Source organism: Euleptes europaea, chromosome 1 (assembly GCF_029931775.1).
Source record: "Euleptes europaea isolate rEulEur1 chromosome 1, rEulEur1.hap1, whole genome shotgun sequence".
Lineage (NCBI taxonomy): Eukaryota > Metazoa > Chordata > Lepidosauria > Squamata > Sphaerodactylidae > Euleptes > Euleptes europaea.
The window spans coordinates 175,753,066-175,775,971 of NC_079312.1; the positions used below are offsets into that span (position 1 = coordinate 175,753,066).

The following is a 22,906-nucleotide window of genomic DNA, read 5'->3' on the forward strand; positions in this document are numbered from 1 at the left end:
GTTGAACCTGGGACCTTCTGCATGCCAAGCAGATGCTCTACCACCGAGCCACTGGTTTTTAAGGTCCTACTGGACTTGAATCTTGCTCTTCTGCTGCAGACCAACACGGCTGCCCACCTGAAACTTTAAAAAGAATTGGGTCCCACTTTTAAAAAGTTTGAGGACTACTATGGCACAGTTTTCTAGTGAACTGGACTGTATCCTAGGTAGGGTTGCCTGCTCCGGGTTGGGAAATACCTGGAGATTTTGGGGGTGGAGCCAGAGAAGAAGAGGAGTTGATTTTGATATGCTGACTTTCTCTACCACTTAAGGGAGAATCAAACCAGCTTACAATCGCCTTCCCTTCCACTCCCCACAACAGACACCCTGTAAGGAAGGTGGGGCTGAGAGGGTGTGACTAGCCCAAGATCACCCAGCTGGCTTCATGTGCAGGAGTGGGAAAACAAACCCAGTTCACCAGATTAGCCTCCGCCGCTTGTGTGGAGGAATGGGGACTCAAACCCCGTTCTCCACATCAGAGTCCACCACTCTTAACCACTACACCACGCTGGAGGGCGGGGTTTGGAGAGGGGAGGGACTTCAATGCCATAGAGTCCAATTGCCAAAGCGACCATTTTCTCTAGGGGAATTGATCTCTGTCACCTGGAGATCAGTCGCAATAGTGGGAGATCTCCAGCCACCATCTGGAGGTTGGCACCTTTGCCACCAGTACGACCAGTTATTTCCAAGACACTACTGGCTGCTTGAGGAAACATTTTATTTATTTACTTCAAATATACCCTGACTTTCTCCCCAATGGAGAACCAAAGTGGCTGACGTTGCTCTCTGTTTTCTCTCACAACAACCCTGTGAAGTAGGTTAAGTTGGGTGTGTGTGACTGGCCATGGTCCACCCAGCAAGCATCCGAGACAAAGTGGGGATTCAAATCTGGGTCTCCCAGATCCTAGTCCAATATTGTAACAACTACACCACACCTAGGATTGGCAGGTCCCTCTTCACCACTGGCGGGAGGTATTTGGGGCGGAGCCTGAGGAGGGTGGGGCTTGGAGAGGGACTTCAATGCCATAGAGTCCAATGGCCAAAGCTGCCATTTCCTCCAGGGGAACTGATTGCTATCTGCTGGAGATCAGTTGTAATAGCAGGAGATCTCCAGCTAGTACCTGGAGGTTGGCAACCCTAACCACACCGGCTCCTATGCCGTTAAGTCTCCTAGAAAATTGCCATCCTGGCCCCTATGGCTACAAACACAGAGTGCAAACTAGGATTACTAGCTCCAGGTTGGGAAGTACCTGGAAATTTTGGGGGTGGAGCCTGAAAAGGGTGGGGTTTGGAGAAGGGACTTCAATGCCATAGAGTCCAATCGCCAAATCAGCCATTTTCTTCAGGGAAGTCGATCCCTGTCACCTGGAGGTCAGTTATAATAGCGGGGGATCTCCAGCTACCACCTGAAGGTTGGCAACCCTACTCACCTACTCTCAGTCTAACCTACCTCACGGGGTTGCTGTGTGGATAAAATGGAGGAGAACAACGTACACTGCTTTGCGTTCCCCTTGAAAGGTAGGGTATTTGGCAAAGTTAAATGTGGTAGGATCAGTTAGGATTCCACCCTTGCTATTATGTATCCCACAATGGAACAGAGCAATGAGGTGTAAACATGAGAAACTTATATGTTATGTATAAGAAAGAACTACACTGGTGAGTTATATAGCTACCTTGAACTCTACCTTGAGTTCCGCAAGGTAGAATGGCAGCTAGTACATACTTTGAATAAATAAGTATTAAAATAAATATTCCTGTGAGGAGCTGGAGGGCTTGGCCAGACCATTCTGGTTGCTGCCCTGCCCATAGGTGTTAAGCAGCTTTCTGGTAAACATAGTGCCAGGAAGCTTCCTAGATTTCCTAGCTTTTTGAAGGATCCCCAAGATGAAAAGCCAAGGAAAGGAAGGAGGCATAATTAGGGGAGGGGCCGTGGCTCAGGGGTAGAGCATCTGCTTGGCATGCAGAAGGTCCAGGTTCAATCCCCGGCATCTCCAGTTAAAGGGACCAGGCAAGTAGGTGATGTGAAAGACCTCTGCCTGAGACCCTGGAGAGCCGCTGCCGGTCTGAGTAGACAATTCTGCCTTTGATGGACCAAGGGTCTGATTCAGGTGTAGAAGGCAGCTTCAGGTGTTCATAGCTTTATACATGTAGCATTTTTATTTATAATATAAGATGGGCATTGATATGTTGCTTATTATATGCAAGGAGAGATTTTGACTGAAGAACTAAAGAAGAGGCTTGAAGCTCGAAACGAGAGATTCTCGGGAATGGTCATCGTCTTCTGGGGTGACTGAGTTGTTCTCCTATGAAACGCATGGAAAGAGAAGGACCATTAGTGGATTTCCACATGGACTCTTTGATGTGATCTTACACTGTATATATGACATTTATTATTTACAAGTGCATTGCATGTTTTTTGGTCATTTCAAGAATAGATTTGTTAACAGTACACTTTTGTGCCATTCTGTGTCTAATTTCTTTAGATCAGTCTCTTTTACACACAGATAGGGTTGCCAACTTCCAGGTACTGGCAAGAAAAAAACAGTGCAGGCAAACTAAATCAAATACATATATCCAGGGTTCAACAAACAGTGCAGAAACACACAACAGTGCTAAAATTAACAAAGTATCTATCTAAGGTATACACAATACGTACAAAGGCTGTTCTAAATTGACAGCAAGATACAATAAGGCACAATGGCTCTCTCTCCAGCAAGACAAAAAGAGTTCAGTGTATAAAAGTCCAAAGCTAATAGCTTGATATAACATCGTCTGCAGGGACCAAGGCTGCTTCACGTTTAAAGGTGAATGAAGGTAACAGAGGGAGGAAACGCTATCCCGGATATTGTAACGCTTTCACCATAAGCTTGGCTTCATCAGCCTCAGGACAAAGTCCACAATGTATACACTTCAAGGAGGTTCTTTTAGACGAGGAATCAAAGGTTTTCCAATCGTATTTTTTATTTGTTTGATTTTTGATTTTTTAATTTTTAGCTCCCAAAGAAGTGGGCTGCTAGCCATTGTGCCTTATTGTATCTTGCTGTCAATTTAGAACAGCCTTTGTACATATTGTGTATACCTTAGATAGATACTTTATTAATGTTAGCACTGTTGTGTGTTTCTGCACTGTTTGTTGAATCCGGAATATATGTATTTGATATAGTTTGCCTGCACTGTTTTTTTCTTGCCAATACTATATAACAGTGATAGTGAGTTTTTCCTTGCTATAACGTCCAGGTACTAGCTGGAGATCGCCTGCTATTACAACTGATCTCCAGCCAATAGAGATCAGTTCCCCTGGAGAAAATGGCCGCTTTGGCAATTGGACTCTATGGCATTGAAGTCCCTCCCCTCCCCAAACCTCGCTCTCCTCAGGCTCCACCTCAAAAACCTCCTGCTGTTGGCGAAGAAAGACCTGGAAAGTTGCAACCCTACACACGGAGGTGTCAGTTTCTCCTAACCACCTGGAGTAGGGTTGCCAGGTTCTTCTTTGCCACTGGCGGGAGATTTTTGGGGCAGAGCCTAAGGAGGGTGGGGTTTGGGGAGGGACTTCAATGCCATAGAGTTCAATTGCAAAAACAGCCATTTTCCTCCAGGTGATCTGATCTCTATCGGCTGGAGATCAGTTGTATTAGCAGGAGATCTCCAGCTACTACCTGGAGGTTACAATAAAAAAAAAGAGGCACCTCTGTGCCTGTACCGTATAGGTTAGGAAATCAGCACAGGAGAAATTAATTCAAAATTGCAAAAATCTTATTAAGGCTAGACATATATAACGACACAACATGGGATACATTACATTACATTACAAACCTCAATACTGAATCACTATCCTAATTGTGTGTGTTAAGTGCCGTCAAGTTGCTTCCGACTCATGGCGACCCTATGAATGAAAAGTCCTCCAAAATGTCCTATCTTTGACAGCCTTGCTCAGATCTTGCAAATTGAAGGCCGTGGCTTCCTTTATTGAGTCCATCCATCTTATGTTGGGTCTTCCTCTTTTCCTGCTGCCCTCAACTTTTCCTAGCATGACTGTCTTTTCCAGGGACTCTTGCCGTCTCACGACGTGACCAAAATACGACAGCCTCAGCTTAGTCATTTGAGCTCCTAGGGTCAGTTCAGGCTTGATTTGATCTAGAACCCACTGATTGGTTTTTTGGGCAGTCCACGGAATCTGTCACCCTCCCCTCCCACGTCACACCCTCTATTTTCTTCCTGTACCGTATAGGTTAGGAAATCCGCACAGGAGAAATTAATTCGAAATTGCAAAAAATCTTATTAAGGCTAGACATATATAACGACACAACGTGGGATACATTACATTACACACATCGCTACTGAATCACTATCCTAATTACCAATATATATGTATATATGTATATGTGTGTGTGTGTGTGTGTGTGTGTGTGTGTATATATATATATATATATATGTATATATGTATGTATATGTATACGTATATATATATATACAGTGCATGCAAAACACGTATGATGCAGTCTCTATGCAACAATATAGTCTTCTTGGTGTATAGTCTTCTTGGTGATGTACAAAGACAGAATGAGCCAATGCTTTGCCACCGCGCGCCTTTGCGTGGAATGGAGACCCCCCCCAAGTAATAAATAATAATAACGTCGTTCTCCCCCCCCACGCCTTTCCATCCCCCCCTTCCACCCCCCCTTTCCACCCTCTCAACTCCACCAGTGGGTGGATCCCATCTGATGTCATTTCCCGTGGAGATCCCCCCCGCCCGCCGCCGGAAAATGAAGCAATACCCCGGCTGGCTGTTTTTCCCCAGCTTTGGGAGGAGGCTGGTCTCTCGCTGAGCTCTTCTTCCTGGCTCTGGCGGACCCCCCCTCCCTTTAAAATCTGCATTGCATTGATCTGACTTTTTTTCCTTCTTCTTTTTTTGGCTTCCATCCCTACGGGGCGAGCCCTCGACCCCCCCCCTTAGCTGCCCGGAGCCCCAGATCGCGTTGGGGGTGGGGGCTCCGTCGGGGTGGGGGGCGGGGAAGGATGTCCCATGAGACGAGCGAGAAGCCCCCCAACCCCGATCCGCCCCCCGCGACCGTCTACGTCCTCGTGGAGGACCCGCGCTCCACCGACGCCCTCCAGCTGCTCAGGTGAGGAGCCCCCCCCCTTGGGAGGGAGGGGGCCTGGCGGGGAGGGGCGCGGGAGTGGCTGCCCGGGACCCGAAGGGGCCACTCCCTGCAGGCCCCGCGGCTGAGCTGCCCTCCACTGGTGTAACGGGATTTGCACCAGGGGGAATCCTCGTGCAAGGAGAGGGGTGGGGCTAGGGTGGCCAGCTCCAGGTAGGGTTCGGAGGGCGGAGCCTGAGGAGGGCGGGGTTTGGGGAGGGGAAGGGCTTCAATGCCGTAGAGTCCACTTGCCACAGTGGCCGTTTTCTCCAGGGGAGCTGATCGCTGTCACCTGGTGATCGCCAGCCACCCCCTGGAGGTTGGCAACCCTACCCGGAAATCAGCGGTCATAGCGGGAGATCTCCAGCCGCCACCTGGAGGTTGGCAGTCCTACCCAGAAATTAGCTGTAATAGCGGGAGATCTCCAGCCGCCATCTGGAGGTTGGCAAACCTACCTGGAAATCAGCTTCAGCAGTGGGAGATCTCCAGCCACCACCTGGAGGTTGGCAACCCTTCCTGGAAATCAGCGGTCATAGCGGGAGATCTCCAGCTGCCACCTGGAGGTTGGCAGCCCTACCCAGAAATTAGCTGTAATAGCGGGAGATCTCCAGCCACCATCTGGAGGTTGGCAAACCTACCTGGAAATCAGCTGCAACAGTGGGAGATATCCAGCCACCAGCTGGAGGCTGGCAACCCTACACCTCCCCCATCCCAACAGGCAATGCAAACTAGTGATATTAATATTATTTTTTTCCAAATGGCCCAATTCATTCAAAACAGCAACCTTGGGAATGTCAGAGTTTTAGAAGGACAGATTCCCAGGCCACTTCCACTCTCCCCCCCTTCTGGAACATTGCTAGGATTGCCAGCTCCTGGTTGGGAAATACCTGGAGATTTGGGGGGCGGAGCCTGAAGAGGGCAGGGCTTGGACTTCAATGCCGTAGAGTCCAATTGCCAAAGCGGCCATTGTCTCCAGGGGAACTGATCTCTGTCACCTAGAGATCAGTTGTAACAGCTTGAGATCTCCAGCCACCGCCTGGAGGTTGGCAATCCTAGGCGAGCTCCTCAGTGGTCTCTTCTCTTGTGGGGTGAAAGCTCTAATGTCAAGGATACAAGATGAGCCCGGAAACCGTGGGAACTCCGATGCCCCAGTTATTTCTCTGTCCACCCCCCCTCCCGAAAATCTGCTTTAGGGTTTAATCTCCCGTTGCCACACCTGAGTTTTCTGTCCTCAGGTGTGAAGAATGCTTTCCTCCACCTGCAGTCCAAACTCAGAGCCTGCAGAAGTTTTCTGGTTCCTCGAAAGGGCCCCTTAGGATCTACCAGCACAAAGTGCAGATTTGGCTCTTTTAATGGGAGCAGGGGTCAGTGCGGACATCTGCCTTGGGTTCGGTTGCCAACCTCCAGGTGGGGCCTGGAGACTGCCCACTGTGACGACTGATCTCCAGGCAATAGAGATCGGTTTCCCCTGGAGAAAATCACGACGGGTAGCCGTGTTAGTCTTTCTGCAGCAGTAGAAAAGAGCAAGGGTCCAGTAGCAACTTAATAAAATGTCTGGCAGGGGATTATGAGCTTTCGTGAGTCACAGCTCGCTTCTTCAAATACAGACTCTGAAGAAGTGAGCTGCGACTCGCGAAAGCTCACAATCCCCTGCCAGACATTTTGTGAGTCCTTAAGATGCTGCTGGACGCTTGCTCTTTTCTACTCCTGGAGAAAAAGGCAGCTCTGGAAGGTAGACTCGATGGCATTATATCCCGCCGAGGTCCCTCCCTTCACCAAACCCTGCCCTCCCCAGCGCGTCAAGATCCAAGTTTGGCAGGGATCTGGGACGCCGTGTCCCGAGTCCTGGTTGTTTCCCCGGCCTCGTGCTTTGAATTTGCAGGACCCCATAGGAGAGAAAGAGAGCGAGAGATTTGTGGCGGTGGAAGGAGGAGGGACAGCTAAGGAGGCACCATGACTCACTTTCCTTCTATTTTGCTGACAACTCTTCCCCAGGGTTCATTTGTTTTTTTAACTTCTTGTTTTTCTTTTTAAACTCTCTGCTGACTTCAGCTTTGACCTGGACCCCTTCTCAGTACCAATGCTGGATGGTTCGGTTGGGTATTTTTTGCTGACTGGCGCTCAGACCTTTACTTTCCCTTCCTCTTGCAGCCTGGTCTATGCATGCAATAGAAACCAATACCCCTATACAAATATCAGTCTAGTTTATATGCATGCATTAATGGTTAACTCCGTTACATGTATAAGCTTTTATACGGATGTCGTCATGTCAATACATAAGCTTTTATAACATAAATACATAAGCTGATGAGGTTTCGCGATTATTCCTCATTTCACTTTTTGCTTTCTCGGAGGTATGTTTCTTTAAATTTCACAGGAGAATCTTAGCTGCTTTTCAGGTTTTACTGAATGTGTCCTTCCCTGGAGGTTTTTAAGCAGAGGCTAGGTGGCCATCTGTCAGCAGTGCCGATTCTATGACCTTTGGCAGATGATGAGAGCGAGGGCATCTTGGCCATCTTCTGGGCATGGAGTAGGGGCCACTGGGTGTGTGTGTTGGGGAGGTAGTTGTGAATTTCCTGCATTGTGCAGGGGTAGGGTTGCCAGGTCCCTCTTCGCTATTGGCAGGAGATTTTGGGGTGGAGCCTGAGGAGGGTGGGGTTTGGGAGGGGAGGGACTTCAATGCCATAGAGTTCAATTGACAAAGCAGCCATTTTCTCCAGGGGAACTGATCTCTATCGGCTGGAGATCAGTTGTAATAGCAGGAGATCTTCTGCTATTACCTGGAAGTTGGCAACCCTATGCAGGGGGTTGGACTAGATGACCCTAGTGGTCCCTTCCAACTCTATGATTCTTATTCCTGTTCTTGATGTAGAAGAAAGTTTATAACATTTAACTGAATATTTGCTTGGGTAAATATAGTAATATTATTTTGTTTGTATAATAAATAGGTTAACATTGGATTAGTAAAGTTATGTTATAAACTTTGTTTTACATAGAGAACAGCTTACGTATTCAAGTTATAAAAGCTTATGTATTTATGTTATAATATCTGTATAAAAGCTTATATATCTCATGGAGTTAACCATTAATGAATGTATATAAAATAGACTTATATTTGTACAGTGGTATTGGTTTCTATTAGTTTATGTTCAGGTACCACTCCCCTCTTTATATATTGGTGGTCTACGCATGTGGCAGCAGAAAGTGGGAATGGGATGGTAGAGTCCTGAAAGGGTAGACTGGACTGTACCACTTCACATTGCAGGGGCGTAGGGTTGCCAACCTACAGGTGGCGGCTGGAGATCTCCTGCTATTACAAGTGATCTCCAGCCAATAGAGATCAGTTCCCCTGGAGAAAATGGCCATTTTTTGCAATTGTACTCTATGGCATTGAAGTCCCTCCCCTTTCCCAAGCCCCACCCTCCTCAGGCTCCACCCCCAAAATCTCCAGGTATTTCCCAACCCGGAACTGGTAGCCCTACCCTTGAAGTACCACAGCTTTTAAGTGTCCTTTTAAGTTTGAGATAGTCTTTCAGATTCGAGATTTTTCTGCACGGTGATCCTGTTTACAAAAGGTGTGCTCAGAAATTCATAGACTCAGCAGTCCCTTTTCTCGGGAGAGGGGAGAGGCGACTTTTTGACTGCTCCTGAATCGCGAAAGCTGCCTGCAAATAAAAAAAACCAAGCAAAAATGATCAGGGGGGAAAGATCAACGCTTCAATTGGCTCTCTGCGTGGGAACCTGCCCAGATGGGATTTCCCCTCTTGTAGTATATAATGGTACAGTTCTTTCTTCCTTCCCAGGATGGAATTACCATGTTCTGATTGAGAAACTGGAGTTCAGATGGAGAAATGGCTGAGATTTGTACTCTTAAAAATATATATATATTCTTTTTTTTAATATATGGGGATACAGAAAGGGGAAAAAAAGGGAAAAACACATTGGGGAAAGAATTTAAAGACACGAGTAACAATATGACGGTGCCCAAACAATGGTTCGTTCTTCTCTGTATCTAACCCCTGTGTTCCAATGGTGACTATGGGAAAAAAGCCATTAACCAATACTTAAAAATTTAATATCTGATACAACTTTCTAAAACAGTGATGCAATTTTTTTAGTCATTACCTATATTGTCATTTATACTTTTGATTAATACCTGGTTTATATAATATCGCTGGGGGTGAACCTATATGCATTTTCTGTACTGATTGAACTAACCGCGCCAGTTATAGATTTAATTATTATGATAGCATTGAATATCTTTACCTAAAATGAGACAGGTCATTCTAAGAATGCCTATATTTGTCATACAGAAATCTCAGAAATGAAATGAGATTTGTACTCTTAGGTGAGGCTTGCGGTTACCGTTAAGGGCCTGGGATGCATTCTGGGACTGCAGGTAGTGGTGTCTAATGATTAGAGCAAGAGTCAAGCGTAAGACAGGGGGAGTTAGAAACGGCCGCACTGTATCTCCAATGAGATTTGACTTTGTAATCTGAATAAACTATGGTTGCCAGGTCCCTCTTCGCCACCGGCGGGAGGGTTTTGGGGTGGAGCCTGAGGAAGGTGGGGTTTGGGGAGGGGAGGGACTTCAGTGCCATGGAGTCCAATTGCCAAAGGGGCTATTTTCTTCAGGTGAACTGATCTCTGTCGGCTGGAGATCAGTTGTAATAGCAGGAGATCTCCAGCTAGGACCTGGAGGCTGGCAGCCCTAGAATGAACCCTGATAGTTGGCCCACGTGGGAGTGTGTTGTGCGGGACCTAGAATGCAGAAGTTGGCGGTCTGGTACAAAGGCGGTTGGACGTGGAAGAAGTCTTGGTTCGAGGGCCATTTGTCTTGTGGTTTTGCTGAGTCATGGTTGGTTGTCAACCAAGACATTTTGTTGATCTTGAAGGCGTCCCGAGACTGTCTCTTATTTTGGCTATGCCTGGGTAACAGGGCTGCCCCTCTGGAATCTTTCGGCCTTTGTTAAACGACAGTCATTTTGTATCACACAGGTTGAATAAGAACATAAGAACGTATGATGGAGAAGCCACAGAGTTATATATTAGATGCATGCAGATAGCAGGTGTCTGCAGCCTTTTACAATTGGAAAAAAGTATTTCGAAATTCACAGCGGAAGATCAATAATGAGTCGGTATAGGAAAGCTAACTAGATCTCATCAGATCTCAGAAGCTAAGCAGGGTCGGCGCTGGTTAGTATTTGGATCGGCAACCATCAAGAGTATGGCACTGGTTAGTATTTGGATGGGCAGACTGCTAAAGGAGAGGGGCTGTGGCTCAGTGGTAGAGCATCTGCTTGGCATGCAGAAGGTCCCAGGTTCATTCCCCAGCATCTTATGCTAAAGGGACAAGGCAAGTAGGTGATGTGAAAGACCCCTGCCTGAGACCCTGGAGAGCTGTGGCCGGCCAGAGTAGACAATACTGACTTTGATGGACCAAGGGTCTGATTCAGTAGAAGGCAGCTTCATGTGTTCATGTGTTCAACACCAGCGTCATGACCCGAAGGCAGGCAGTGGTAAAGTGGTAAACCATCTCTGAACATCTCTTGCCTTGAAAACCCTACAGGGTAGCCATAAGTCAGCTGTGACTTGACGGCACAAAAAATAAAATTAAGAAAGTCCGTTTGCATAACTGAAACGAAAACTATACAGCTTAACGTTACTGATAATTGACACGTCGATTAATAATCCATAAAGTTTTTGCAGGCCAAGCACTGGTTGTTTAAAGTCTGTTAGGAAATGGGACACACGAGGTCCCACCGTGGCTTTCTGCAAACTATGCTAAACTGAATTATCCCGGAGGGCTTTTCTATGCAGGCAATAGAGTAGCACTGTACTAAATGATTCACAAAGTTACTTGGAAAAATTATTTGAGACTGTGCTCTGTGCTACTGTGTATAGTTTGCGGAGGGCTGGATCCTATTGTGTTATTTTGCATCGTTTCATGTGTCACATTGCCCAGGATAGCCTGATCTCGGAAACTTAGCAGGGTCGGCCCTGGCTAGTATTTGGAGGGAAGACCTACAAGAAATACCAGGGTTGTGACGTGGAGGTAGGCAATGTCAAACCATTGTTTTAGGGCTGTTGAGCTTGGGAAGGCGGTGGTTGAGACATGATAGAGGCCTATAAAATTATGCATGGTGTGGAGAGAGTGGACAGGGAGAAGCTTTTCTCCCTCTCTCATATTGCCAGAACGCAGGGTCATCTGCTGAAGCTGGAGGGTGAGAGATTCAAAACTGATAAAAGGAAGAATTTCTTCACACAACGCATTGTTAAATTGTGGAACTCCCTGCCCCAGGATGTGGTGACGGCCGCCAACCTGGAAGGCTTTAAGAAGGGAGTGGACATGCTCAGGGAGGAGAGGGGTGTTCATGGCTACTAGTCAAAATGGAAACTAGTCATGATGAATACCTTTTCTCTCCAGGATCAGAGGAGCATGCCTATTATATTAGGTGCTGTGGAACACAGGCAGGATAATGCTGCTGCAGTCGTCTTGCTTGTGGGCTTCCTAGAGGCACCTGGTTGGCCACAGTGGGAACAGACTACTGGACTTGATGGGCCTGGGTCTGATCCAGCAGGGCTTTCCTTATGTTCTTAGTTCTGAACATCTCTTGCCTTGAAAATCCTATGGCAGGGGTGTCGAACGCAATGGTTCAAGAGCCGGATGTGACATAAATGTCACTTGGCCGGGCCACGCCTCGCCAGGCCAGATCAAGAGTGGGGTGGGGGTGGCTGCCTCGGCTGGCTTGTGGGCCAGATAAGAGCTCTCAAGGGGCCGGATCTGCCCCGCAGGCCTTATCTTTGACACCCCTGTCCTATGGGGTTGCCATTCATCAGCTGTGACTTGACGTCACTTTCCGTAACCAGTGTGTCATGACATAACGCTTATGCCTCGCTTCATTTCTCTTTGCAGACTTCTGGGTTGTTCTACCACCCAAATCCTATTTTGTTGTTGACTGAATGTTCCATCCTGTTGACTCACTCTGTGTAATCCGCCTTGAGTCCCAGTGAGAAAAGGGGACTATAAATAACACAAATAAATAAATAATAAAATATACACAGGAGCACCCTCTGCAATTGTTTTAGGGCAGCGGCATAAATCTGCACATGACTCATGCTCGGATTACCGGCAACTGTCGAATTCTCCTTTTCCTTTCAGTCAAGCATCTCTAAGAAGCCCTTTTAGCCCCACAAAAGGCCTTTGTCTGCCATTCCTTTCCCATCCTAGATAATCTAGCGTCCCTTTTCCTTTAATTTAAATATTTCATTTTCTTTTTTTTTTAATAAGCTGCATTTGGTTCCACACTGATCCACATTTGGCTCTCGCATTGAAGAGGTCAGATCCCAGGCATAGCGACTCCGGACAGGAAATAATCGGGTTGAGGTTACTGCTTAAAGAAATAAGAGCATGACCTCTTTTTACGTACTGCATATTTTTGTGTATTTATTTCTATCTTAATTTGTTGCCTGCCTTTCTGACTGTGAGACTCAATTTGGATTGCACAGTGTAAACCAGTTCAATCAACATATGTAATATGCAAAATAATAGGACTAGGAGATGTAGAGTTTTGAGAACCCCCTGCCCCCGGATGTGGTGATGGCTGCCAACTTGGAAGGCTTGAAGAGGGGAGTGGGCATGTTCACGGAGGAGAGGGCTATCCATGGCTACTAGTCAAAATGGATGCTAGTCATCATGCATACCTGTTCTGTCCAGTCTCAGAGGAGCATGCCTATTCTATGAGGTGCTGCCATGGAACGCAGGCAGGAGAATGCTGCTGCAGTCGCCTTGCTTGTGGGCTTCCTCGAAGCCCCTGGTTGGCCACTGTGTGAACAGACTGCTGGACATGATGGGCCTTGGTCTGATCCAGCAGGGCTTTCATGTTCATATGGAGGATGAGGCTGTCCATGGCTACTGGTCCAAATGGCTACTAGTTATGATGCATACCTATTCTCTCCAGGATCAGATGGGCATGCCTATTATATTAGGTGCTGTGGAACGCAGGCAGGATGCTGCTGCCGCAGTCATCTTGTTCGTGGGCTTCCTAGAGGCACCTGGTTGACCACTGTGGGAACAGACTGCTGGACTTGATGGGCCTTGGTCTGATCCAGCAGGGCTTTCCTTATGTTCTTATGGAGGAAGGGGCTATCCCCAGCTACTAGTCCAAATGGATACTAGTCATGATGCATCCCTATTCTCTCCAGGATCAGAGGAGCAGGCCTATCGTATTAGGTGTTGTGGAACACAGGCAGGATTCTGCTGCAGACGTCTTGCTTGTGGGGCTTCCTGGAGGCACCTGGTTGGCCACTGTGTGAACAGACTGCTGGACTTGATGGACCTTGGTCTGATCCAGCATGGCCTTTCTTATGTGACGGAGCTGGCATCTGAATAAAGTAGAACTATTAAACGTGACATGTTAAACCACCCGGAGCCTGGTTTACATAAGTATACACACAGTGTATGTGGGGTTACATAAGTATACACACAGTGCCTTTTCCTGGACCAAGCTTCTTATGATGTAGTCCTATTTTCATGATCAAAATGCCCTCTTGAACAATTCTGAGGAATGCCAGAATAGGAGAGCCTTTTTGACCTCCCCAGGCAGACTGTTTCACAGGGTGGGGGGCCACCACAGAGAAGGCGCATGCTTATTTACTTGTAAAATAGCAAACCTTATAAAGTTACGTCACAAAAAGAGCCAGGTGCAGCCCAGTCTTCTGCCTGTTTACTCAGAACAAAGCCCCACAGAGCTTTGAGTGGGGTCCCTTTAACTGGAGATGCCCCGGATTGAATCTGGGACTTTCTGCATGCCAAGCAGACGTTCTACCACTGAGCCACAGCCTCTCCCCAAACAAGTGTGGTATTCTTGTGAGCCTGGCCTTTAGCTGGGGAGGGCGGGGTAGAAATGTATTTATTTAAATAAATAAATAATAATGCTAATAACTATTTGCCTGCATTGGCCCAGTTTGGGGACACCTACTTCCCAGCCCCTCCCCGTCCAAACGTGCAACCGGGTACTGTCTTTGGGGTGCCAGTAATGCAATCCCCTGTAATAAGGTCTTGTAATTTGGCATGCAGAAGGTCCCAGGTGCAGTCCCCAGCATCTCCAGTTAAAGGGACCAGGCAAGTAGGTGATATGAAGGACCCCTGCCTGAGACCCTGGAGAGCCGCTGCCGGTCTGAGCAGACAGTACTGACTTTGATGGAACAAGGTATTCAGTATAAAGCAGCTTAATGTGTTGGGAAGGGGCTGTTGCTCAGTGGTAGAGCATCTGCTCGGCATGCAGAAGGTCCCAGGTTCAATCCCGGGCATCTCCAGTTAAAGGAACTAGGCAAGTAGGTGATGTGAAAGACCCCTGCCTGAGACCCTGGAGAGCCGCTGTTGGTCTGAGCAGACAATCCTGACTTTGATGGACCGAGGGTCTGATTCAATACCAGGCAGCTTCGTGGACTTCTGATTCAGAATAAGGCAGTTATGTGTGAGTTACATTTATGGGAGGGGCTGTGGCTCAGTGGTAGAGCATCTGCTCGGCATTCAGAAGGTCCCAGGTTCAATCCCCTGCATCTCCAGTTAAAGGGACCAGGCAAGTAGGTGATGTGAAAGACCCCTGCCTGACACCCTGGAGAGCTGCTGCTGGTCTGAGTAGACAATGCTGCCTTTGATGGACCAAGGGTCTGATTCAGTAGAAGGCAGCTTCCTGTGTTTGGGGAGGGGCCTGGGTCAATTGGTAGAACATCCCCTCTGCATGCAGAATGTCCCAGGTTCAATCCCCGGCATCTCCAGCTCAAGGTACCAGGCAGGTAGGTGATGGAAAAGACCTCTGCCTGAGACCCTGGAGAGCCATGGAGAGGGGCCGTGGCTCAGTGGTAGAGCATCTGCTTGGCATGCAGAAGGTCCCAGGTTCAATCCCCGGCATCTCCAGTTAAAGGGACTAGGCAGGTAGGTGATGGGAAAGACCTCCACCTGAGACCCTGGAGAGCCACTGCCAGTCTGAGTAGATAATACTGACTTTGATGGACCAAGGGTCTGATTCAGTAGAAGGCAGCTTCATGTGTTAGGGAGGGGATGTAGCTCAGTGGTAGAGCATCTGCTTGGCATGCAGAAGATCCCAGGTTCAATCCCCGGCATCTCCAGTTAAAGGGACCAGGCAGGTAGGTGTTGGGCAAGACCTCCGCCTGAGACCCTGGAGAGCCGCTGCCGGTCTGCGTAGCAATTCTGACTTCGATGGACCGAGGGTCTGATTCAGTAGAAGGCAGCTTCCTGTGTTTGGTGAGGGGCCCTGGGTCAATTGGTAGAGCATCCCCTCCGCATGCAGGAGGTCCCAGGTTCAATATCTCCAGCTCAAGGCACTAGGCAGGTAGGTGATGGGCAAGACCTCTGCCTGAGACCCTGGAGAGCCACGGAGAGGGGCCGTGGCTCAGTGGTAGAGCATCCGCTTGGCATGTAGAATGTCCCAGGTTCAATCCCCGGCATGTCCAGTTAAAGGGACCAGGGCGCTCCGTGCGCTCCAGGGCGCCTCCGCGCGGCGGAGAAGGAGCCGGCCCGAGGAATGCAGGCGCGGCTGCTTTCGGGGCCGGCCGGGGAGGCGGCGACCGGGTGCTTCCTCCTGGCCGCCCCGGGGGTCTCTCCGGCTCGCCACCGGGTGGATCGGCGTGGATGCGCCACCGGGTGGAAGGGGGGGGGTTTCCTTGCGCGGGTCCTGCGGGTGGATCGGCCGCGGGGGGAGCCTGCCAGCCCGGTTCGGGCTGCACCTCCTCCCGCCGCCTCCCCCTCCGCGCACTCAGCAATGCCGCGTTAAAATGCCGCTCCGGGAAGGGCGGCCGGCCTTGCGCGGGGGCTCGAAGCGGCGCGGGCCGCCCCAGGCGCGCGGGGATCGCGGGGATCGCCGCGCGGGGGCGGGCCGGGCCCCCTGCCGCCGGCTCGGGGCGCGCAGCCGCGCCGGGGCGGCGTCCGGCTGGAGAGGAGGAGGAGGTGAGCGCGCTCCGGCACGGCTCCCCGGGGCGGCGGGGGACCTCTCTTGCGCCGGGCGTTGGCGTTTGGGGAAGGGGACCCCGGAAACTGACTGCAGGGTTTGAGGAATGGGGGCAATCTGGGGAAAAGGGGGGGGGAAATAAAGTTTTCCCTTTTGCAAAAAGTGGACCATGGGAAAAAGAAAACATACATTTTTTCCGCTTTCCCTTCTGCGAGAAGGAGAGCATGGAAAAAAGAAAAATACATGTATATACTTTAATACTTTTCCCTTCTGCAAAACGGAGAGCATGGAAAAAAGAAATATATATATATATATACACACACACACACACTAAAATGTTGACCATGGGAAAAAGAAAACATATATATACTTTTATACTTTTCCCTTCTGCAAAACGGAGAGCATGGAAAAAAGAAACACACACACACACACACACACACACACACACACACACACACACTAAAAAGTTGACCATGGGAAAAAGAAAACATACATTTTTCCCCCGCTTTCCCTTCTGCGAAAAGGAGAGCATGGAAAATATATATATATATACTTTTATACTTTTCCCTTCTGCGAAACGGAGAGCATGGAAAAAAGAAAAAAATATATATACTGTTATAGTTTTCCCTTCTGCAAAAAGGAGAGCATGGAAAAAAAAATATATATACTTTTATACTTTTCCCTTCTGCGAAATGGAGAGCATGAAAAAAAGAAATATATATATATACTTTTATAGTTTTCCCTTCTGCAATAAAGGAGAGCATGGAAAAAAGAATATATATAATCTTTTTATATATATAGTTTTTCCTTTTGCAAAAAGTAGACCATGGGAAAAAGAAAATATACATTGGTTCTTGAAGGTTATCCGGGCTGTGTAACCGTGGTCTTGGTATTTTCTTTCCTGACGTTTCGCCAGCAGCTGTGGCCGGCATCTTCAGAGGAGTAACACTGAAGGACAGAGATTTTTTTTTTCCATTTTCCCTTTTGAAAAAAAGTAGACCATGGAAAAAAAAGGAAAAATATAGACCCACTTCCTGGCCCGCAAATTAAAGAGGTGCCTTCCAAAAGGAAAGCGTCTCTGGCAAGATCCAAGTGGTTATCAGGTCCAGCAGTCCGTTCACACAGTGGCCAACCAGGCGCCTCTAGGAAGCCCACAAGCAAGACGACTGCAGCAGCAGCACCTGATATAATAGGCCTGCTCCTCTGATCCTGGAGAGAATAGGTATGCATCATGACTAGTATCCATTCTGACTAGTAGCCATGAATACTCGTCTCTTCCATGAATATGTCCACTCCCCTCTTCAAGCCTCCCAAGTTGGCAGCCATCACCACATCCTGGGGCAGGGAGTTCCACAATTTAACTATGCATTGTGTGGGGAAAAAATACTTCCTTTTATCTGTTTTGAAACTGTCACCCTCCATCTTCAACAGATGACCCCGCATTCTAGCATTATGAGAGAGGGAGAAAAGCTTCTCCCTGTCCACTCTCTCCAAACCATGCATAATTTTATAGACCTCTGTCATGTCTCCCCTTAACCGCCTTCTTTCCAGGCTAAACAGGCTAAATGTAGTCGGCGAGGGATCTATTGAATGAGTTAAATGCGAAAAAAAACCCTTGCTGTAGATGCCTTGGTGAGATATCGAAGGAAGAGTCGATCAGCGGGTTACCAAAATAAAATCGACAGCTTGTCGATGGAAACCAGGGCTACCTTTTAAAAACATTATCTCTTTAAAAAACCCTATTGATTGCAGCTCGCCAATGCCAAGGCAGTCTTAAAATTACCCAGGGACCAGAATAGCTTTTAAAAGAACTTACAAGCAGGCTCTTAAAACTCAGACACGCTAATTAAAATTGGGCCCTGCTAGTTAATAGCTTGCCCTACCGACTCCCCCCCCACCCGTCTAAAACTCGCCGCCCTAATTATTACTATTAGCATCCAATCTGGGTAATGTTCCTGTTTGCAAAGTCACATCTCTGCCTTCCCAGCCCATGGAAATCACGGACACAGCGTTAGGAGAGCCAGCGTGGTGTAGTGGTTAAAAGAGCGGTGGTTTGGAGCGGCGGACTCTGATCTGGAGAGCCGGGTTTGAGTCCCCCACTCCCCCACGTGAGCGGCGGAGGCTAATCTGGGGAACGGGATTGGTTTCGCCGCTCCTCCACATGAAGCCAGCTGGGTGACCTTGGGCTAGTCGCAGCTCTCTCAGCCCCACCTACCTCACAGGGTGCCTGTTGAGGGGAGGGGAAGGGAAGGGGATTGGGAGCCGGTTTGAGTCTCCCTTAAGTGGTCGAGAAAGTCGGCATATAAAAACCAACTCTTCTTCTTCTAGGTAAGTGTGCGTGTGTTAGGATGAAGGAAGTTTTGATTGTAGAATTATCCCGTGTGGGATGTGGTTCTGGAGTATTACTGTGGCGGAGGTAACCATGGTGATGTCCTTGATGGTTTCGTGTTCGCTTTTTAAATTTGCGCCGAGAGTAGACTTTTTTCCTTGGCATCTCCTTAATGTAGCATATGGCGCTTTTCGACGGAGCCGCTCCGTTTGGTTATGTGCGAACGCTCCCCTTGGGGGGATTATTTCGGAGAGGCGTAGTAGAAGTTGTGCGTGGGGTTGGAGTTGCGGAGCGTTGGCGTGGGGAGCCTGTTTTCGGGGGGATGCATTCAAACAAAACGACAGCCATCAAGAGACGTGGCTTTACGCCAAGAAGAAAAACACTGTCGAAATGCTTCCAAAGGTTTCAATGAAGAAAACACGTACACTGCATATGAAAATATTGGGTGCTGGTTAGGGTGTGTTAAAGATCCTTCTTGCAAGAATACAGCAAGGCCTGGCAAATCCCAGACTAGGTTGCCATGGTGCCTAGAAATTTCATTGTGCCAACCAGTATTTTCTATATCCGTTTTATTGTAGTATCTTTCAGCAATTCTTAGTGGGAGTACTGAGATTTGTGGAACTCCTTGCCCCAGGATGTGGTGATGGCTGCCAACTTGGAAGGCTTTAAGAGGAGTGGACATATTCATGGAGGAGAGGGCTATCCATGGCTGCTAGTCAAAATGGATACTTCTATACTGACTCCACTATTCAATTAAATGGAGCTTTTCAAGCAATAATAGAAATGTGAGAATTGGGGAGAAGTTAGGCTGGGGTTAGAAGTTAGCTTTTGGACAACCAGGGTTGTGTGTGTGTGGGTGTTAAGTGGTGTCAAGTCGTTTCCGACTCATGGCGACCCTATGAATGAAAGTCCTCCAAAATGTCCTATCTTTGACAGCCTTGCTCCGATCTTGCAAATTGAGGGCTGTGGCTTCCTTTATTGACTCAGTCCAGGGTTACCCCAATAATTGTACATTATGACGCTTTGTCATAGCTTTAAGAAAGTTATAAGAAAATTGTGAAGGGGTTCGGATTTGGTTTTGTGGCAGCGATGGTTAGAAAATCTGGTCATTCTCTCATTGTGAGAGAGTTAACAGGATTTGAAGAGCTAGCATTGAGGAACACCCCCCCCCCAACTTAAGATATATTATTTGTTAATAGGCCTTACTGTGCAAGAGAGGAAGAAAAAAAGATATCAAAAAAACATGGCAAGAAGAGCTGAACGGACAAGTCAGCTGCACATTATGGATTTTTGGGGGTATAAAAGAGGACCAGCATTTATTGTGAAACTATCATTAAGAGAGAGCGTTGTATAAATGGCAAATCGATGTTACAAGTCACCAAGTAGAACATCTAAGGTTTATAACATCACGGTAAATTGGCTGGTATTGTGGACCTGTTAACGCCTTCTTCTTTCTCATATGTTGGCGATGCCTCAGGAGCCCTCAAATATCGGAAAATGATTGTTATGACTGTTTTTTTAAGTATCAGTTTTAGGATGGGTTATATACCGGAGTTCGATCCCGACGGAAGTCGGTTTCAGGTATTTGGCTCAAGGTTGACTCCTCCTTCCATCCTTCCGAGGTCGGTAAAATGAGGACCCAGCTTGCTGGGGGTAAAGGGAAGATGACTGGGGAAGGCATTGGCAAACCACCCCGCAAACAAAGTCTGCCTAGTCAACGTCGGGATGTGACGCCACCCCATGGGTCAGGAATGACCCGGTGCTTGCACAGGGGACCTTTACCTTTTACCTTATATACCTGAAGTGCTGCCTTTGAATTATGTAGCAAATATCCTATGCCTCCCATCAAGGACTGGTTTTGTATGCTGTCACAGTTGCATGTATAGTATTTGTTAGACATCTGAAAACGTCTTTCCCAAGGAGGGTTGCCAACCTCCAGGCGGTTACAATAAGTAGACCCTTTTGTGCAATAAGAAGCGAAACCCCAAAGCACACAGAAAACCACGTAAGCATATCTCTATCAATCTCTAGTATACCAAATGTCATAGAAACATACAAATTACAATATCAGTCAAAAATAGAGGTCTCTCTTAGGATAACTAAGAGAAGCAATGAATTAAGTTCAACTAGCCTGTCACGGCAGGAGGCAAAATGGCCAAAGTTTATAAAATCTGAAGGAAGGAGAAGTAGTACAGGTGGAGTTATAGTTGCCTGAAGGGGAACGGATGAAAATTAAGAACTGAAAGGGCCGTCTTCCTCTTCAACCTTGAGCCATACCTGGGACTTCAAGCCCTTTTGGGTCCAAGCTGTAATTAGAAAAGACAGTCAGATATATTGCTATGATTGTACTTAACTTATCTTACTTTATTGGGTACCTTGGAGTGATGTTATTTATTGCTGTAAACGCAACCTCTATTTTTGGTTGATGTTGTGTATTGTAATTTGTATGTTTCTATGACATTTGGTATATTAGAGATCGATAGAGATTTGCCTATGTGGTTTTCTGTGTGCTTTAGGGTTTAACCTCCAGGTGGTGGCTGGAGATCTCCCGCTATTACGACTGACCTCCAGGCGACAGAGATCCGTTCCCCTGGAGGAAATAGGCGCTTTGGCCGTTGGACTCTATGGCATCGAAGTTCCTCCCCTCTAAAGCCCGCCTTCCTCGGGCTCCACCCCCAAAATCTCCAGGTATTTCCCAACCTGGATATGGCAGCTCTGTTCCCAAGTTTAAAAAAGCGGCCAGATCAATTGAAAGGATATTCCGTATGGTTAGACTGACTGCTTATTTTAAGAAGAAGTCCTTTATTGATGTTTGGAGGGAAAGAACTCTCCAGATGGATAATGAATAGCAGCTTATTTGTATTGACATCATATTGTAGATTTTTTAATGCTGCAACCCGCCCTGAGCCCGGCCTTGGCTGGGGGAGGGTGGGCTAGAAGCGTGAAAATAAAATAAATCTGATGTATTTGTTATTAATGTTTTTAAACGCCTGTGTAACTGATGTGTCAGTTTAAAATAGTAATGCATATCGAAGGACATTTATCATTAAATTGTGAGTCCCTGAAAGATGAGAATGGCGCCGAAATTCTTGGTCTGGCTTCCAGAGCCGAAGAAAAATTTCTCAACGGCTGCTTTATATCGGTCCTGTGAGGTAGGCCGGCATACTGGGGATTAAAAATATTGTGGCTGGAAAAATACTGGCTGGCCTACATCTGCCCACTGAGTCCATGGCTGAGTTTAGATTTGAACTGGAGACTTGCACGGTGGTGTAGGAGCTCCAGCGCATGTTCGCTCCTTAGAAATCCAGATTGAGGACTTCAGAGGAAATTGGCATAGATGTGGCAGGGAATTGTTCGCGGAGTCCTTTGACACCCGTGCTAGACGTATGCGGTGACGGGCAATGCTTGGAAATGCAGGATCAAGGGACATGTTGGTTCAACATTGGTGGGGTGGGGGCTACTGCTCCCTTTATTCCTTTATTTTATTTACCTCATTTATACCCCACTTATCTCACCAGCGGGGAGCCAAAGTAGCTTATACTTTCCTCCCCTTCTGCATTTTATCCTCACAACAACCCCGGCAGGTAGATTATGCCGAGTGTGTGCGACCGGCCCTAGGTCGCCCAGCCATCTTCCCTGGCAGAGCAGGGATTCGAACCTGGGTCTCCCAGACTCTAGTCTGATAATTATGAGGGTTGAGGTGTTGGGAGAACTGTGCTGGGCAGTAAATACTTCATGTGCAGCACATGACGCACAGGGTGAAAACGCATGGTCACTTTAGCCGCTTTTATTCCCTGTTTCAGCCAGGATTGAACGCACGTTCGGTGAAACGCATGTGTTCGATCCTGGCTGAATCCTGGCTGAAACAGGGAATAAAGGAGGCTAAAGCGACCATAGTCACACAGACATAGGACTAATAACAATGCTGGCCAGTTACCTGTGAGGTGGGTGGGGCTGAGGGAGCTGTGACTAGCCCAAGGTCACCCAGCTGGCTTCCTGTGCCGGAATGGGGAAACAAACCCGGTTCTCCAGATTAGCCTCCGCCGCTCATGTGGCGGAGTGGGGAATCGAACCCGGTTCTCTAGATTAGAGTCTGCCGCTCCAAACTACCACTCTTAACCACTACACCACGCTGGCTAATACCTTAATGAATTTAACAGAGCCTTTAAAAAAAAATTTTTTTTTTATTATTTTTCCAATTATATCATCTTATATCACAATATCCAGTACTATAAAGTTAATAGCAGTAATAATAATTAAAAAAAAACATATACTAATACAATTCAACAACATGACTTCCCCCTCACCCTCTTCCATCTTAAAATAAATTGTGTAATCTTTTGCTAACGGAACTAATCCCACTATTGTTGAACACACATTTATCTTACTTTAAGCAAACTGTAAATAAGAGATTAGATCAACGAATA

At 47.5% G+C, this 22,906-nt stretch overlaps 1 protein-coding gene across 1 annotated transcript in view; it reads left to right on the plus strand.

The window, feature by feature from the left end:
- Positions 1 to 5,041: 5,041 nt before the first annotated feature.
- The window catches only part of TFE3 (transcription factor binding to IGHM enhancer 3), a 36,279-nt gene continuing 18,414 nt past the window's right edge, over positions 5,042 to 22,906 (plus strand). The window contains exon 1 of the mRNA XM_056852267.1: positions 5,042 to 5,162. Within this exon, the coding sequence (XP_056708245.1) occupies positions 5,056 to 5,162 (107 nt within the window). The 5' untranslated portion in view covers positions 5,042 to 5,055. The remainder of the gene's footprint in view (positions 5,163 to 22,906) is intronic.